We start from the raw sequence: 20,018 nt of genomic DNA, 5'->3' as shown, positions 1-20,018 counted from the left end.
CCGTAATTAGTTTAAAAATTTTGCGCGTTTTTAAGTCAAAATGTAATTGCAATATTCGCAAGGATACTCAATCTGAACCCGAGATCGTTTGATGCCTATAGAATGTCAGAAATGAAAATAACAAGATAGCATCAATTTGTCGGAGTTGGACTAATATCTTATCGAATATACCAGTTTGCAACAGGTAGCGGATATGGCAGTATTTTGGAAGAAAATATAATAAAAAAATGACGCGCCAAACATTTATTCACGGTCACAAAATTTACATCCTCTGAAACAGCACGTTCTCAGCGGTGTTAAGCTTAACATTCCCTGGAATTTTCCACGGCCCCACATACATTAGACTTAGGCTTGCCCGATGATTACGATTAACTGGTCGTCGTGATAAGGTCATCGCCGAGTGTTCTGGTAGAGTTGTTTAAAGATAAATAAAATTTGAATATTTATTTTAAAATAGTCGTGTTTTAATCATTTGTTTATGATGTTTCCCCATTGAATTATCGAGTTGTTCGTACATGAGAGATTTCGAGTTTTTATTATAACCCCTTGGGTGTGACGGATGTAAATGGTGTGTAATGCGTAGGGCAATTCATTGGTCCCGGTGATATGTGGGTTAATATGCGGTATACAGTGAATCGCCAGTAAGTCCGTTTTAACTCGTTCTTGCCTTTTAATATTACTTTAATATAAACTTATAATGAAAATTAGAGTTGTGAGAATAGGGTTAACAACGGATAAGTCGAATGGCTAACAAAAAATATGAGCCATTTGAATAGGAACGTGCTGTCACTCCGGTTTCATGACCATTTCCGATTTAAAGGTAACATGCTCTCTGGTCACATTAGGGGATATATAAAGTATTGAATACTTTCGAAATTGATGCTGTTTGAAACTGATCTCTTTTCAATATCTGAAAAATATTGACTGTTCCCTTCCGCAATTATATCCATTACTTTAGATATCCGAATTCTCAATTAATTGCCGATAAGTTGAATTACAGAATAGCGAATTATTGGTATACAAAATATCTATATCCAGATGCTTTTGGAAATAAAGATTTGTGTCTTTACAAATATGCAAAGATAAGTTCAGTACGTTAATTATCGATACAATCGGATCCTAAATTATATTTCCAGCCAACTATTTCAAACACGAATAAAATAAAATAAAACATTTGAAATTAGCTGTACTCAGTATAGTAGCTTTTTGATTTTCATACGTTGGGAATATATTACAAGTGATTCAAGAGTCTTGCTGCACAATAACACTATTATATTTCTGTAACGTTTCGTGTGGCCTAGGTCAGACTTCCTCAGACATACATGAGAGACAGGCAAGTCTGAGGAATGGCTATATTGCGTTGTTGAATCCGCATCGCCGAATTTCGCGCCTGGAAACCGTTTACGCTATTTGGCTCTTGACGAGTTTAAGAACGAAATAAACTATAACTTCCTCAGCCATACATTAATCAACTACATATTGACATCCTTGAATTGTATGTATACTGATTCACCACCTCAAAAATATAAAAGAAGGATATGTAGAAACCCAATCGATACCACAAATTAGGATTTTATTTGTTATTCCAACTTCGTAATTAATTTGTATCCCTAAAGGTAAAGTTATTTTGTTCTGGCCATACATATCGACTCAATCACCATTAATGTTGTTTACGAGACATTTCGTTAACATGAGCTGTTGTTCACAGTCTTGTATCCATAACAAATATAAAAGATCACTTATGCGGCCAGAAATAGCATAGATTTCAGGCCAAAGAACTCACGGAAGGCCGCTATATCCTGCTTCGTGTTATTACGGTGACGTTGTGTTGCCATACGGCGTTCTCTCTTGTAATAATACCTCATGGCATGGTTGTTGACAATTTATTATGTCGGGCTTGGTATGGCAATGCGCCAGGTGTAAAACATACATTTCGTCTTTGGCCCGTTGCCCGATACACCTTTGTATTTGCATATCGAGTCATTATGTAAGCCTATGTGTGCTTTTTGTCGAGTTATTCTAAGTGTTTATAACGAGTTCTCGGAAACTCGACACCAGAATTAATAACAATAATGTTGCAGCCCAATAACATAGTTTATTTGGTGCCACTTTGGTATGTGGTCTCACTTGCTTGACGTTATATCAGTTGCAATCAATTGCGGCGTTTAATCTCATAAAGACATTGTCATATAATTCAGTTCCTAACCCAACTCCAACTAAATTTATTGAGATCAAAACCGCTGAGATTTCACGCTAAATTGGCACCGTTAATATATCCAAACGCGGAGGCATTTTACTGGGTGGCTACTGTCGGCTTTAAATGTATTTTTCCGTGTCGATTAAGATGTAATTATCTTGCGTGATATTCGGCAAACCTGGCAGAGCACTTCATAAATCTAGTGAAGCCTGAATTTAACGGCCCTGTTCGAGATTTTCATTATACCTTGTTGGGCTTGTTCTTATATTTGAATATGTTTTTATAACTCCGCGTATAAAATTTCATATCCATTAGTTGAGTGACAGCTTGCAAGTTGCGACCACGGTTCAAGTACATGGTACGAGTTTAGCTTTCTTTAAGCAATCTCACTCGTGAAACGGCGTTACCAGGATTGCTAAACTTATTTGTTCTTAAGAGTTGTGTTGCTCTTCCCCATGAATTCCCAGGCGTCGGTGTTGTTCGTAAACACAACGGAACCTCTGTTTTGTCTATGTTCACAGATGCGTAAAACTATTTCAGTCTTGTTTCATAAATAAACAGACAAAAACAACGACCCTAAGTTTTAGCTGTGGTGATAGATAGCGCGGCCAATGGAACTTTTAACACAATCAAACAACGAAATCTATCAGCGATCAAATTAAAACCTAGTTGAAGTCATTTCCAAAATAAGACCTAACCTTTCATGACTAACTTTATCTGAGGAAATCAGTTCCTAAAAGCTTCCGCTTAGCAGTGTTATACGGATAACGAAGGTCAATAAACCTCAACCCCCAAAATCTCTTACAACATAAAGACGCGAAGCTGTTTCCCAGATTTCTGACCCCAGTGTATGAAGATGAGTAGCATAATACTAGGACCTAATCATTTGTAATTATCACTCAAAGGGTGTTTTTACTTTAATTAAGCGACCATGTATTGTTGATAGGCATATTTGATTAGAAAAAATGCTGCACATTAACCGAGAAAATCGAATGAATGCAATTAAATGGTTTACAACATGTTATGTTCTTGCGCTATGCAGGGCATTGACTATATATAGTGGAATTAAGAAACGATTTATTATGGCAAAATTGTCAACTTGAAAGTCGGTATTAACATAACACAGTGAAACTTCAAAATCATTTTCCATCCCAACTCCTATATTACGGAAAAAATTACGTCCTTTTTTATTTTCATTTTTTTTTTCACGGAAAAATTCCAAATCTTTTAAATCCTTCGATTGTGGCGGGTTGATACATCGCGGCCGTGTAATCGGATATTTATTCGACAACAGGTTTGTGTGCCGGTAACCTGGATTTAAATTCACGGCCAATTGCAGACGAACGAGCTTCCGGCGGGGCTGCTGCGTAAGCTATTGTTTGCAACGATGCAAAATTTTGCCAAATCTTCATTTTTTAAAGAATATCAAGCGTGTGTATTTTAATATAACGAATAATATTGAAAACGATGGCTAGGATAAATAATTAAACAATATTCAGGGATTTTAAAGAGACAGACATTAAATAAAAAAATGACGTCCTCGCGATTTAACGTTATAATACTGTTTTAAAGACAATAAAAAACTGTTAACCATCGTTCATTACGCTATCTTTCAAACTTCGTCGTACTGATTTGACTTTGCTGTTAACATTGGATTACATTTTCTGCATTATTAATATAATTATTAACTTTACATATGGAACTAAGACATTTTTGGCTGCTTGAAGACGCAATGAAATTTAATGTTTTTTGTCCATTTACTCAATGATATGATATAATGAACTCATAACTAACATTACGTTGTCGAAAAAATAAGTTTTTGAACATTCATCACAATATTGAAAAAAATACCCTTGTTTAAGTTTATCGTCGTTCTTAAGGGCTCTAACACGCAAACAAAATGGCTTTCCAGTCTTTTGACATTAGTTTTATTAAATCGTTTCTAAAACGCCCAAGCGACAAATTCACACGCAAATTGACTGTCCCTCTGTAATAGCGTATTCTTTACAGGTCACCGGAAGCGTATACTTTGTTAAAGCTGATTTTCAATTGTTGTGAAAGCCTAATTAGTGCCAAAGAAAACTTATACACTAACAAAGGCGTCGGAGCGTGCTACGTAGTCTTTTGTGTTTCGACGCAACCGCGCCTATATTGCACTAAAAGCCCACGCAATTCTCACGTTCACGGCGAGTTCGTTCATATTTTGTTAACGAATTAAGATACAATTCCGGGATTGAGTTGCGATGAATGTTTTATTGAACGAATATTAAGTCTACTTAGTGTTGGTGTCATTTAAGAGAAACATTATGGCAACTAATGAATTCTACGACATATCCGGAACTTCAACTCAATACCCGTGACTGTAAATTATGTTTTATTGATTCACAACCAAAAGCTTCTGCAAGCCCAATAAGTAAAATTCAAAAATGTTCATCACTTGGTCGCTATTGACATTTATTTTATCAAACTCTAGTGTTGGATAGTGTATCCATCTGATTTAGATTTAATGGGTGTGTTTACTGAGACCTAAGCGGTTTTGTAGATTCATAATTCTACCATATCGCCGCACCAAAACCAAATTAGCTCATGTCACATTTTATTGTTTTGTAAAATCGCATTTTTTGTAATAGTTTGGTTCTAACAGCCAAATCTAACACATAAGATACGGAAGAATACATAAGGCACAATTATAAATCAAAAGTATGCAGGTTCAGCATTGAAACCCAGACCAAAAGATGGCCCCTGATCCATAATGCACGAAGATAAAAAAAAGTGTATTTTCGAGAAACGTGGTATAAAATACTTTGGTCCTACTGCACGATAATTTTTCTCATGTCTAAAATTAAAACTAAAACAGGTCCAGCATTTAAACCCTGACCAAAAGATGACCCCTGGTTCATAAAAGATAATCAAAACCATTTCTGAACGGACAATTTGGCATTTCTACTTTGGTCCTACTGCAGCGATATTCATTTTTAATTTTTCTGTTTATAGGTCGCAACTTGGAGCTAAAGTTTGTTGAGAACATGCGGAGACAATACGAGTTCAGCGTCGATTCATTCCAGATCATACTAGATTCGTACCAAAGATTCAAAATCGTTTCCAAAAATCTAGAAGAATCCGAAGATATCAAAATTTCACCCAACTTCTACCCTTCCGTTCTGGCTGAAAGCGTTTATGGAGACTTCGAGGCTGCTTTGAGGCATTTACGTCACCGACGAATATGTACTAAAAGGTATGTTGCGTTTTGTACAATTGGTTAAATCAGTTTGCCTGTAGAATTTGCACAAAATCAAATTTAAAGCTTTTTAGATCAGTCTACATGTTGAATCAATTTCGTTTTTTAGTTCTCCGCTATTCAAGAGATATATTTTACCCTTAAATGATCGGGAACACGCTTAACAACAGTCCTGCTTCCGATTAAGATGCTTTTTCAATTTGCTCGATGTTTTTTCTTTTAATTTTAATTTAATGACTCATTTACAATGCGATGTACAATTTGAAAAAACATTGAGGTGAATTGGGTTTGAAATTTTGCGCTCCAGAAGTGTATGTACCAATATGGAGGTAACTAATTTTGTTCGTACCTTTTTTGTATGAAGGGACTGAATTATATAGATATATTCATTTGACTAACACAGACAGTCCCCGAACTCGTGTAATAGAACTAAAATAAGGAAAATCGGAATAAAATTATGATGTAACCCTAACCTCGTACATATATACGGGAACCCGAAATTCTACCCGTGGAACCAACCTCATGTTAAACCATATAAATGCATCTAGTTTTACAGCTTTTCTAATAACGAACTCTTATTTTATTCAGACCCGAAGAAATCCGTGGTGGCGGTCTTCTGCGATATTGCAATCTGCTAGTTCGCGATTTTACCGCAGGTGAGGTCGAAGGTTACGAGCGCGATACAGATGATGACACCTCACTGAATTCCACACTGTCGTCTGCATCTACTGATAAATCTAATGTGACGTCACATTCGTACTCAACGTCGTCTGCAGAAGACGTAAGCAGGCTGGAGCGATTGATGTGTTCCAGGTTTTTCATTGATTTTAGTGAGTTTCCAAGGCAGCAACAAAAACTTTTGAGTTATCTGGAAAGTCATTTTGCCTGCGAGGATGAACTAAAGTTCCAATATTTGCTGATTGTACGGAAAGTCGTAGATAACAGCACTGTGTGTCTCATGTCGAATGAGAGGGGCCAGATCATCGATTTTGTGACCAAGCTTGCAACAGAAGCTCTGGCAAAATCAGTCCAAAGTGGAAACCAATATAATTCGTGCCATTCCAACCAATCAAAATCTGGTTCTCGATCTGCATTGGTCCCACAACCGTACGTGCCATATCATGGACCCATCCAAGGACAGCAATACCAAGTAATGGACAATAACCAACTGTACCAAAATCAGCCACAATGCTACCAATCACAAACATGGAACCACAACAATAACAATTGCAATTCAAATAATTACTTCCCTGTTTACGCTCCATCCACTGTACCCCCACAAATCAACTATGCATCTCCAAATTTTTACCCACATTCGGAACCCCAATCTAAATTTTACCCACAATATGATTATAATCAAATCCCCCAGCAAGTTCCAGTTGCACTTTGCCCCTGTTGTCGTTCTACGTATCCCCAAGTTCCAATTGCAACTCCTCAAGTTTGTTGTGAGAGCTCGACAAACCAGAACAACCCACAAGTCGTCATCACGCCTCCACGGCACACGATGTCCGTTGACTCGCTCCCTTTCTACCCGGCATCAAAAGATCCGAGTAAAACTCAACCCAGCACCAGTACGACTACGTTCAGTGGTCCCCGTTCAGAATTGGTCTACCTTCCTAAAAATGCAAAGCTTTTCTACAGTGCTGGTCCAATAGCCACCACTCAAGCAAGTTCAAACGATACAGAGTCAACGTCACATTCCGCCGAAAACCAGATTAATCCAGTTGAATCCGGAAATTCTCTTCATTTCGAAACGACGGAGACATAGATTTGCACGAATCGTGCAGATTGCAATACCACTTGGTAATCCGGAGAAAAGTGCCTTTGAACGCCACCAGTCGACGTCTTGTGAATGATCTATGCTTCTGATCCTGCGATGTCTCGCTCACTGAAACAACCCGCCATAAAAATCGTATTTTTCTCAACAATCAGAATTTCTTTAATTGCATATTCATCAATGTGATGTCATTTTATGATGTCATAACTTATATTTACACGTAACGTGCATCTGTACATTTTGTTTCATGTAATTTAAGACAGGTGTTACTACCTTAACTCGCAATAAAATAAAAAATATTCGTCCGCTTAGCAAATATTCATCCGCTTAGCAATAACAAAAATCATAGAAAAAGCCAGATAATAGCTTATTAAACCATTGCATAAGTTTTCTCTCTTTATTAAGCGCAAATCCTTTTTCTCTTTACTAAAATTAACGACCATCAATCATTTTTAAGTTGTTTTGCTTGTCTTTTGGCACTTTATTTATATCAAACCAATCCATGAAAAGTACTTAACGCTACAAGTTAGCGCGTGAGGTACGCGGGATTCACGCGTGATACACGCCTGATTACATAAAGTTTTGCAAACAGCGTCAAGTACCAACCACTTTGGTAACAATTGGTTCAGTATCCGGGTTGAACTTGTCCGGTTGAAATCGATTATTGAATCATAATTGCCGTACTTGAATGTATTTGATATGGATCATATTCGACAGAATATTCTCCTTTTTGCGCAAATAGTGAAAGTTCTGCAATTATTTCCCGGTATTTCTAAAAGGTTTGAAATTAAACGATTATTATATGATTATTTTAATATGAAGTTATATAGTAAAAATGATGAGTTGAATTAACTAAGTGCGACTTAATCGTCCTCAATACGCCCCGAGTTAGTGGTATAGCCTATATAGTCTCGGCTTGTCGCTTTTTGTATTGTAAAATGAACCTCGCTATTAGTTGGTGCATTTGCTTAACGGGTAGTTGATTGAATGTGTACGCGCTTGACCAAAATCTTGACAAAACCAAAAAAAATATTTTTGTTTTAATCGCCATATATTTACGGCTATTTTTGCAAATAAGTGCAATTTGTGAGCTTTTTCGTGTATATATTTATAACAAAAAATCTAAAAATATGTAACGTTTTTATTTTTGCTTTGTTGTTTCATAAACAATCAGCTATTGGGGATGCTTAAATTCTAATGTTCTATTTTGTAAAGTCTAACGTCATAATGCTAGCCATTGTTATGCTTCAATGCCAATGCGTTATTGATATCCACCCCACGTCATATAGTACTGATTTTGTTCTGCTGCACTATAGATGGAATGAAATTGGTCTATTTTCTGAAAAAAAAATATTTTTAAATTTAATTACCAAAAGTCTATTTGTAAATATGGCTATTTATGTCTAAATTAAATTTTAGGATTTTTCGAAATTAATTTCTGATTACAAATTTTCTGAATCAAATATGTATTTGTGAATTTATTATCCTATTTTCAAATACTCGAAATTTTATTATCTAAAACCAAAATGAAATTTTAGCAAAATATTTAAACACAATATTACATGCAATTTTTTGAATATCAATATTTGGTATTTTTTTCAAAACCAAACCGCTTGGAAATCGCGCTGCAAATTTTGTAGATCCGCAACCGATCTTTTTTGAGCAATCCAACTTTTCCATCGGTATGGTTTTGCTATTTCAGAAAATCCCGCAATATAGCTTTTTTTGGTTTGAGTAACGTGCTATATTTTGGACGCATTCCCATTAGCTATATGTATCTGATTTTAGTCCAGACATTTTTTCTTTCTTTTCGAACTTTTTATTTTCTTTATTTCATTTCTGTTAATAACTAGCGCTTGTTTTCCTAATCGAAGTAGCTGTGATATGCCCCAAAGTTCTCAGTTAGTATGAGTTTCCCATAGAAGTTACTATGACATAAAATTTAAATATTCAATAAAAGCCGTCTTGTGAGGTGATCATACTGTTATGAACCATTTCAAAATTTACTTCTGTCTCATGGTTTTGATCCGCAAGTGCTCTGTTGTCTATCAATTTCAACATTTAATGTAACCCCAACCGCACTCCAGACCCAAATTTTTGTGAAAAAGTTTTGGCAACAGTAGAATGCAAGTTTTTGGCTCTCGTCTCTTACTTTGTCTATGTTCTTTCACACCACATTTGAAAAATTAGCCCGTTAATACCACCCAGGCTCCTATGACGTATTTTTGATTGAGTATATTTTTTAATTTGACATACTTTATGTTGCCGCCATTCCACACCTGCATAATGCAGAACTCGAAGTGGAAATTTTATCACGAAAAATTGTTCAATATTTAAACCGATCATCCACTGAGCTTGTGTATAGGTGTTAAAATTCATCGATTCACTTATGTAAAATTTTATCTAAATTCTAATATTGTCAGAAAAAATATACTATTTTTTATTTGTTTCTCGAACTTAGTCAGCTGTTATTGTTTAGAAGTTGGTTTTGGTGCTTAAAATTAGATAGATTGTACAAAAAATTGTAAAATATAGTGTCATTTTAACATCATTCTGGTGTCAAAATTTGACTGTTGATTGCTCATTCACTAGTCGCTGAAAAACCGAATACATCGACGTGCCACTAAATATCTGATCGTTTCTAATAGCTTAGATTAGTTTTATTTATTTCACATTTTATGATTGGGCGCTCAACCGGAAAAGTTCAAGAGTGTAGTTTGCTAATATTATATGCACGTAATGGAATAGTATTGTCGTTTTTACGTCACCATTAGATGACGTCACATGAGAGATTGGTTCTTGTTTGGTTTTTGGAGTGGAATTTGTAATATATTTTTTTGCTACCTTTTGGGAAAAATCAAGGTGATATCGTAGTATCGAACGATGAAGTCATGTTTCTATGACGTCACTGTTTGTCTATAATATTTGTAGCGATTGATTATTTTTTATGGTTTACACAGTTTTTGTGGTAAAGTTGAAAGAGTATTATATGAAAAATGAGTCAAGAATTTATCAACGCTATGTTTGGTTATATTTTTATCAATTAGCTCTCACTTATTCTTGATTCTGGTCCTAGCAATTCGAAATAAATCTTAAAAATACCGCGCCCGCAACAAAATTGTTGGGTTAACATATTCTAACCCAACTTGAAATATTCTAATCAACGCCTAATTGTGATCAAACGTAGCAAAATGATAAATTCTCGACTCGACTGATTATAGATATCATTGTTTGCCCATTCTATGCCAGATTTCAGATTATATTTATGTTAATTATTCTGTAATGGTGATTATTGCCATAAAAGTTTATTTAGGTGTAACTTTAATTTGGTACTTATTGAGATCTTCCAATTATGACGTACTTATAATGACGTCATCTATATATTTTCAAGAAAGAATGCGATGAGCATGTTTCTTTAAAGTTCATTTTTATGGACGTAATAGTAAAGTGTTAATATTGTTACGTCATATTGCCATAATGTTATAAATTGTGGTGCCATGATGACAACATAATACTATAAGATTGTTACGTCATAAGAACGATTGGCTCTATATAAAGTTTTTATTTTGAATCGGAAATGTATCTGATATGTATATATTTAAATATGCGGATATCGTGGATTAAGTTGTTATTAATAAGATGTGGACGAAAATTTATTCCATGTGTGTTTATGACAGTTTATGTTAGGTTCTTGATAAGTTGGAAAGTATTTGATGATTACAGCGAATTTCATAAGGTTGTGTGGCTATGTCGTGTTCCTAACGTCGTTGCGCTGATAATCAAAAAAAAATTGACAGAATAATGATTCCTAATTGAGCAAGTAAAACAAAGCACAAGCGCTGCAGAGGATAACGCCCGCAATCAACGTATTATCTGTCTAAAAGCTTCTTGTGTATTGAGTTATACAAAATAGGTAATTAAAGATTTTACCAGGTAACTCTGCTCAAGAAAACTTAAATAGTGTCGCCAGCTTGATGAATAGTGGTGTCAGCATGAGTACTACTGGATTGCGTATTGTGCAAATGGCCTCGTATAGTAGTTTAAATTATAGGTCGACTGACTATAGAGTTTTTGTGTTCAAATTAATTCCGACCCACCACCAGTCCTCACGTAGTGCTTGTTCTAAGCAAAGATTTTATGGAAATTCTCCATGAGGAACCTAATGAATTTGCTTCAGTTCAGCTATGTTCGTAACAGCGACTACATACCTATGTCCTATGTGCTTGCTATGAGTGAACATTTGTGACAATTCTGATAGAAATGCTCCAGCTATACGGGCCTGATCAATGTGGAGGCTACATTTTCTATATTCCCGAATAAGGGTATTTGGGGAAGTAATTTCAATGTTCAATATTGCAAAACGAGCAAATTCCGTGTATTCCCGTAGTATGTGTACCAGGTGTGTTATGGTTAGGCCATAATTCTATTCCGATTTTACTTATTTTAGTTTCATTTCGAATTTGGGGACTGTCTGTGTTAGCTAAGTGAATACCCCTTACCCATAGGCTTCCGTCTCTTTACACAACTTGATGTAATGTAGGCGAAAGAAATAATCACCTTCATATTGGTACACACACTTTTGGAGCGCCAAATTCCGTGTATGATAATTTTAAATTCTCTCCACATCACACTACTTATCGATACCGGCGTCTCACTTGATAAGTACGGAGAATGTCACCACAGACGGCGGTTCGCCAATTTAAGGGGTTTTGTAGGAGCCTAAAACGGATACCGGTTGGTATTTATGGTTACGGATTTGCGGATGTTTAATGGGGTTTACACGCATCGCCATTTGCGGGTAAACAGAAAATATGTACCGAAATTGAATTCCGTACAGCTGTACCGTGACTGCAAATGTAGCGCGCAACAAAATGGAATCTGTTAATTGCCGAAAAGGCAAAACAAGTTCATTTCGACTAAAAATGACTTGTTTGAGCTCACAGTATGCTGCCGATGTACTCTTTGCGGTCACCTTCTAGAAATCTAGCACATCTACGATCATTTCTTTTGCTCTAGTCCTATGACTTATCTTGTCTGTAGATACACCTCCTTTCTGAGTAAATTCAATATGGTTTTTAGGATTATATAAGAAAAAACACAAAAGTTTTACTCGCAATTTATATTGTATATTAATTTTAGTGACCCAAATGATAAAAATCTTATAAACATCTAATGCCTGAATTAAGACCCAAGTCTTTCTGTTTTTGTCATTATTGTTTGCGCCCGTGACATGGACACGGGTTGTGCCAAACGGTTTAATTGATATTAACAACTCTGTACTTGCTACCTGTAGCCTGTACAAAATGGAGAGTTCAGCCAAGGATACCTTTAGCTGCAATTGCACAATGCGTACATTTCAACGATTCCCAACCGAGGAACCCTGCCTTCCCAAAGTAGTTGAAGGGGGCCACAATGCTGGGCGCAAAACTGATTTTAATTTTCACTTTTCAAAAAAACTTCCCGTTCTTCCTAGTTCCCATTGCTTGATAAGGACATTTCACAGGGTGTTTCCAATTTGTTAAGCATGAAATGAACATAATGGTATTTGGAATCTACCAATTAAAATAATACTATAAATACCACTGGAATGATAAAACGCGGGCCATGAGTGCCCGAACCCCTCCGGAAGGGGGCCACCAGCCCTAAAAGATTGGGAACCACTGGCGTACATATTATTCGTAAAAATATGTTAATTACAAAAACGCCTGTGGCATGAATATGGTGTAATTATAGCATTATTGTCATTTGTTTGTTGGCAAACAATGAACTTTAATTACATATTATGTATGTACCATTTGATATGCTTTCGTTTATTTCGTGTAAAATGCAATAAATGAATTGTAATCAAAAGAGTTTGCGACTCAGATTCAGGGGTTCGTCTTTTTTCATGATAAAAAAACACTCCTACCCCCTAAAAAAAATAGTAATTATTTAGCTGGTGTTAGGATGAGGACTAAGAATACAGATTGAGCTAAAAATTCAAATCATACCTAACTCTGGATATTACTTATTTGTCATTTTTAAAAATTGTGGGGGGTTCTCAAATATCACATTTGTGGCGGAGACTTTTTACATAATAACATCCCGGGCATCTTTTGGACATCCAGGTCGTCTCGACGTGTTTTGTGTATACTTATTTCATTTATCTTTATTGTATCATCTATTACTGTTAGGCCTGATCACATGTGTCGCTGATCGATAACCAGTATTGGTTTCCTTTCACCAAGAAATGCCAATTTTACTTCTTTCAACAAAGTGTATTTCGTTGAAATATGGTGGGAAAACAAACCACTACTTATTGAACTGATTCTGGCACGCGACGTCATGTATTTGCTACCTGTAATCTGATGCACGGGGTTGCATCCAACCACTTACAAACAGATATGTGTTATTGCAACTAGATAAACACATGCGTGAAAATGATCTTAATTGGATCTGTGATTGAGGCCCGAACATATTTATTGCAATATTGACGTGTTCTAAAAACTTAATTTCCGACCTTACAAATTTAATTAGATACTGAACCCAGGGTGTCTCTGCTCGATAACCAGTTTCTCTTCTCCCAGCTCCTCTTCCCCAGTAAAAATGTGTGTTAAATTTTGTTTATTTTCTCAATTTCGTATGTTATTTTTTAAAAATGAAAAAAATAAACTTGACTATGACGTTATTGTCATTTTTTGTCTGTGCCAACATACAGCTATTGTGAGGTAACAGCAGACAAGTTCCTAATATTGCATTGATTTTATTTTATTATATGTGGGTTTGAAAACAAAGTTGGGGATCAGTCTGTTTTATCTCTTTGCCGCGCACCGATGAACGATACGCAAATATTATGTGTTGGTGTTTCTTGTAATACATTCTCGTTTCGATCACGAATGCAACCTCCTATTTATTTTTATTATTATATTAGGTTTATATATATATATTCTATCAAGTGGTGGGATTCAGCTGGTTCTATAGAACCGTCCCACGGAATTTTATGAGATCAGCGAACCGGTTAGCATTACTAGCTACTGCGAGTACTGTCAATGACTTTTTGTAACAGAACTGGGTGAAAAATATGACTTTTATGATGGAACCTGCTGACAAAAAAATTGAATCCCACTGATTCTATTCTAAATATCCGGTTCGGTTATAATCTACGGATTGCCCGAGAGTACGTTTTCAAAATTCCCGTATTGCAGAGCTCAAAAATGCATAAATCTAGATTGTTTAAATAGAATTTGTTGTTGCCCTGCCACAAATTAACGTAAACTTTGACAACACTTCAGAGAGGTAGCGTTTGAAGTTTAATCATAAACCACTTAATTACATGGCGTTTATAGTGTTGTTATCTTCAAGTTTACACAACACTGAAAGGATCTATTTGATTAAACAAATACTGCTTCCTAGTCCGAAAAAGCTCAAATTTGGCGGTTGTTCCAACCATTCTGTAGTCCACTTAGAGGTGAACTTCAATTTTCATAATAACACTTCAGAGGCGGTGTTTAGTTTAAACCATTAATTACTTAATAATATGGTGTTTATATTGTACTTACATGCCGGTTTGCAAAGAACTGTATTTTATTGCACAAATATTGTTGGCTTAAGGCTTGTGCAAGATCACCTGTGAAAATGCGTCTCATTGAAACTTGTACCTCTGTTGATTCCATTTTGTTTGCATTTATTTAAAAAACGAATCTGGTCAGAAACCGCCAGGACAGGGATGAACAACTTATAAAACTAAATATATCACACATTATATACTTGTCATGAAAAAAAAAATATTGATCATAGATAGGGTTACCATATTTTTGTAACCTCAAAGCGGGACGCCTCCAAAGACCATAGCTGTGATTTTGTCAACTTTAAATTTACCGATTTTACATTAGGGGCCTACATTTAAAACCATCCCGACTGTCTTCATTGACTATATTGTCATCGAGAGTTCAGGCGCTGTCTTACGTTAACGTTGAACACCCTTTTGTCGTACGCAGCTTACACGTAACAAATTGTAGCAATTAACCGTTATCAATATGAGCGGAAAAAAACGAAACAAACAAAACCACGCATCCGCCTTCATTAAGTAGGCTACCGGGGTCACACAGCAACAACAGTATCAAAAACATGCTAATTGGTTAAGTTCGTGTATTATGCTGACAGGCTAAACGCCAAAGCGGGACTTTTGGCTGACCGGTCGGGACGCCGGGACAAGACGTTGAAAAGTGGGACTGTCCCGCCTACAACGGGGCGTATGGTAAGCCTAATCATAGATTAAATCAGTGTTTCTCAACTTATGGGTCGTCTGTTTTTTTTTAAACAATTGCATACCTGTGTAAAACTTGGCAGCTCCTATTTTGTCCAAGTAAAGCCACGCCATAATTTCAAAACTTGCCGATGGCGAATAAGCGCTGGGCTCCCACTTTGGGAGTGATTTCTGATGAAATAAATGCTATTTAAAAATGATTATTTTGCAGTGGGGGCGCGTCAATAGGGCCAACCGGGGCAGTGCCCCGGTTGTTTTTTCGGTATAATAAAAAATATTCGAAAAATACCTCAATATCGGTTGCACAGACTGTCTACACTAGCCATATTCTCCCGACATGGTTCATTTTTCGCTCGCAAAGCCTTCGCCGAACGTCGACGGGGCGACGCCGATTTTGCCCCGGTTGCTCATTGTATATCGTATTCTCTCTTTTATCTTCCACTCGCCGCGTTTGTTTTCTGTTTCTTTTACTAAATCATCGGGGCCGATCGGGGCTAGCCTCGAGATTATGACGACACAATGCCTTCGTTTTTGTCGCTTGTTTCGCTATTTGAATCAGTTAGAGACCTTTAGTCCATTTGCTTTCGATTTTCCACATTCCTTTTGAGCTCCTCACTTCTTTCCGGCTTCGCATTTCTTAGCCTTAGACCTCATAATGAATAAGGTTGATGCACTACTTCGCACTCCGTTTTCGCAGCTGCCGCTGGAACAAAAATTAGAGGTACAACGTCTTGGGCCTTATCAACCAAAAAATTGTTCACTGGAACAATCACATGACGGAGGAAAGCGTCGGCGTACATTCTGCGCAGAAACTTGGTATAAAAAGCACGAATGGTTGTGTTACAGCGAGGACAAAAATGCACTTTTTTGTTTTTATTGCCTACTTTTTGCTATCGCCCGTGACTCACGTTGGTGTAAATTTGGTTTTAGAGATCTTAAACATCTTTCCGAGCGTGCCAGGGATCATCAATCTTCTATGGAGCATCTGGACAATGCAGTAAAATACCGAACATTCGGAAATGTTAATATTCCTTCATTCAAAATTTGCACGTCAATTTCCCATCCATTTGTTGGCTACTGTCTCCAAATTTTACCCCATGATAAATAAACGTGGGTAAATTGGAAAATGAATTGCGATGTATATACACCAATCAAACTTTTTTGAACATCACATCAACTTGCGCGCTCTATGGGTTCCTCATAGATAACACTCTAGTAACTACCTTTGCGGCGTCTGCAAAATTTCTGGACATCATTTTGACGACGCCTATTTCTTCCGCCGACGCAGAGCGAACATTCAGCACGCTGAAGCGTATTAAAACGTATCTCAGAAACACAATGAAGCAAGATAGATTAAATTCCTTGGCTGTTTCATCCATTCACAGAGACGTTATTTCTGGGATGCATGACTTTAATCAGCGCGTTATTGAGCATTTTGCTTCCAAGAAACCGCGGCGCGTTGCATATATGTTCAAGCAGTAGAAGTCTAGCAGCATATATATCTATGAGTGAGCGACGCATGTCCTTATCTTTGCATTAACTTTCCTTTCTTCATAGTAACGTTTAAAACCTTATTTTAGGTTTTGTCTGCTTTCCCGAAGTTTCTGTTAATATGTCATTGTATTTATCGGGTAAATATTGCCTTTCCTTTTGAAAGAGGTTTCAAAGTGAACTATGTCTATATTTATTAATCCCTTGACCGGTTTTAAAGACACTTTCTTATCGTTAAAAAATTGTCGCTTTTGCCGATTGGTTGTTACCGATGAAATGGTTTTTATACTCATAAAATGATGGGAGAACTTACAGCGCTCATCCTGTCCCCGTAAATGGGGGTGACTTGGTCCCGCAGTAGCTTGCCCCGGTTGTCAAAATGACCACGCGCCGCCACTGTTATTTTGTATTAGTAATTTTATTTTTCCGCCAAAAAAGAGAACTATAATGCGTTTGGTATTCGAGCATGTCCTTGGGTCGCGAGGATTTACAAAACTGGGACGCTTGGAAAAAGTTGGGAATCACTAGGTTAAATCAATGTCAATAAGAAACTTACTGTTGCATCCAGCGTTGGTGGTGTTAGTTTACAGCTTTATACGTGCAGAGCATCAGGACTGAGGCGATTTCTGGTACTCGATTATACCAAATATACCAGTGAAAACATAGATTAGCACGAATACGAAGAACTATCACTTGAACAAATCAATTTAAAAAAAAGTCGGCTGGGTTCGCCATCCCAGACTTAGACTACTAATCCTCGCGAGTGATGTTTGATGACAGTAATGTAATATTCTGCATTGGAGTTGCATTGGACAATTATTAAAATACTAAGTAAACGAATAGCTCTTGGAGCCCCTAGATGTATCTTCTGAAGAACTTTGAGAACCTATGGCGTAGGCTACCGATACTTCGATAAGCTGGTGATTGTACCTTAATGTTCAAACAATTTGGCAGTTAAGGATCACAGATAAATTTTGAAAACCACACGATTGACAGGATTAGACATGGAATATACGATTCCACCATTCATTTGTAAATTATTTTTGGTACTCCCGAAGTATGTGAACCAAGATGGCAGACACTGGAACGAAGTATGTGTACCAGGTTAGAATTAGGCCTTAAGTTTATTTCAATTTTTCTTAATTTAGTTCTATTACGAGTTCGAGGACTTGCCAAGTGACTGCCGTCGTATTGTATTTGTATCTGAAATTATGGCCTAACCCTAACCTGGTACACATACATCGTTCCGGTGTCCGCCATATTGGTTCATATACTACGGGAGTACCATATTTCAAATAAAAAAGATCATGACAAGCATAGCAGTCTCGTTTTAGGTGGCAAGTTCGATATTGTCATCACTTTCGATAAAAACTTTGCTGTTGTGTTCAGACTGTTGAATCTGCGCATGGCTTCGTGAATGTGTTCGGGCTTTAGCGCCAACTTGCGGTTGAAGCTAACAGACGCCTGGTTATTAGTTTTGCTCTTTTTCGCCTGCGTTTTTGCTTCGCTAGATGATTCCAAATCGGCAGACCCGCTTTCTGAAGTATCTAAAAAGAATTGAGGTAACAAATTTATGAATTAACATATAATACAAATCACCATCTAGCGAGAGCAAAAGTAATTGAGTTGAACCATCAGAAGGATATAATCCGAGTTACAAATAATCGAAAAGTACATTTTGTTATTTGCCCCGTGCAAGGCATATACGACTGACTAGACTTAGATAAAATATTTTGCTACAGAAAATGAAAAGCAACCGTTACTTTACAAATTAGGAATCTACGCATTATAAGAATATATCCATCTAGTTTTGGAATATTTTGGCACGTCAGCATAATAGAGTAAATTTTGCACAACAATTTGACCATAATCCTACATCAGCGGTCCCTAGCTGGGGGCCCGTTGCCAGTCAAGGGGACACATAGCAGTTAATGAGGGACTCAATGCTTGGCGCCAAATCATTTTACTTTTCACTTTCCAAGAAACCTCGCCATTCTTCCCAGTTTATTGCTTGATAAGAATATTTAACAGGATTTTTTCACTCGTTTGGAATTTGTAATCTATCAATCAAAGTAACACTATAAATACCAAAAAAGGGCGTTAAATGCTGGAAGGTTGGGAACGATTGCCCCACATGATTCGCCTTGCGTAGCTTTAGTAGTGTCTATTTGTGATGTGAATGAGGGAAAATATGTAAAATATTGTTTTCATTCCACAAAAATCTAAAACATTTGATGACAATTTCATATTCACAAGAGTTGTTCCCTAATGAGAATCCAACTTGCAAGATATATTTAGAATCGCAACTAAATGAATATTAATTAATACTCACTCAGGACTTCCGCTCTCTGAACCAACGACGAAGAAGCATACAAAGGTAAATGTCTCAAATCAGGCTCCGCCTCACAAGGTATAAGCGGTGGAATGTTTTCTGATCTTACTATCAGCGCCAGGTCAACAAGCTCTGCTACCTGTAATCAAATTCAGAATGGTTAAGTGTGTGTGCCAATATGGAGGCAACTAATTTTGTTCGCCTACTCCAGTTGTGTACTACATTAAGTTGTGTAAAGGGACTGAACCTATGAGCTTGTATATGTATATTCACTTGGCTAACACAGACAGCCCTGAACTTGTAATAGAACTGAAATAAGAAAAATCATAATAAAATTATGACCTAACCCTAAGCTGGTACGCACACTACGGGAGTACCCAAGAATGTATGTAACGCGTACATACGTCATGCTCACAGAGATCGGGATGTATTATGCCCATATGCGTTTCCAGAGATGGTTTGCATGAGCACCTGTGGCCGGGAAATTGGCTGAAATATTTGTTATGTTTTCGACCCAACTTCTGCTACCCGGAAACAAATACAGAAAGGTTAAAGAGCAAAAATGCATGTAAAGCGAACATACGTCTCACTTACAGAAACTGGGTTGAATAATGTTCATGTTCGCAACTAGCCATGACTTCCATGAGCATCCGTAATGAGAGGATTCGCTAATATGTTTTATATGTTCCCTAAATAACTACAAATATAGCGAAAATAGGATAATATCTTTGAATTGAC

General features: G+C 36.7%; 2 protein-coding genes across 2 annotated transcripts in view; one reads left to right on the top strand and one right to left on the bottom strand.

Moving 5' to 3' along the window:
• The window catches only part of LOC120337241 (uncharacterized), a 30,437-nt gene extending 19,569 nt beyond the window's left edge, over positions 1-10,868 (top strand). Inside the window, exons 5-6 of the mRNA XM_039404967.2 lie at positions 5,192-5,432; positions 6,024-10,868. Of these exons, the coding sequence (XP_039260901.2) occupies positions 5,192-5,432; positions 6,024-7,203 (1,421 nt within the window). The 3' untranslated portion in view covers positions 7,204-10,868. The remainder of the gene's footprint in view (positions 1-5,191; positions 5,433-6,023) is intronic.
• Positions 10,869-17,705: 6,837 nt separating this feature from the next.
• Positions 17,706-20,018, bottom strand: part of LOC120337761 (transcription initiation protein SPT3 homolog) — a 62,807-nt gene continuing 60,494 nt past the window's right edge. Inside the window, exons 9-10 of the mRNA XM_039405643.2 lie at positions 19,281-19,419; positions 17,706-18,495 (exon numbers count right to left, since the gene is read on the bottom strand). Coding sequence (XP_039261577.2) covers positions 18,254-18,495; positions 19,281-19,419 — 381 coding nt within the window. The 3' untranslated portion in view covers positions 17,706-18,253. The remainder of the gene's footprint in view (positions 18,496-19,280; positions 19,420-20,018) is intronic.

Source organism: Styela clava, chromosome 10, assembly GCF_964204865.1.
Source record: "Styela clava chromosome 10, kaStyClav1.hap1.2, whole genome shotgun sequence".
Taxonomy (NCBI): domain Eukaryota; kingdom Metazoa; phylum Chordata; class Ascidiacea; order Stolidobranchia; family Styelidae; genus Styela; species Styela clava.
Note: the sequence above shows the minus strand (reverse complement) of the source record. Positions and strands in the feature narration are given on the sequence as shown.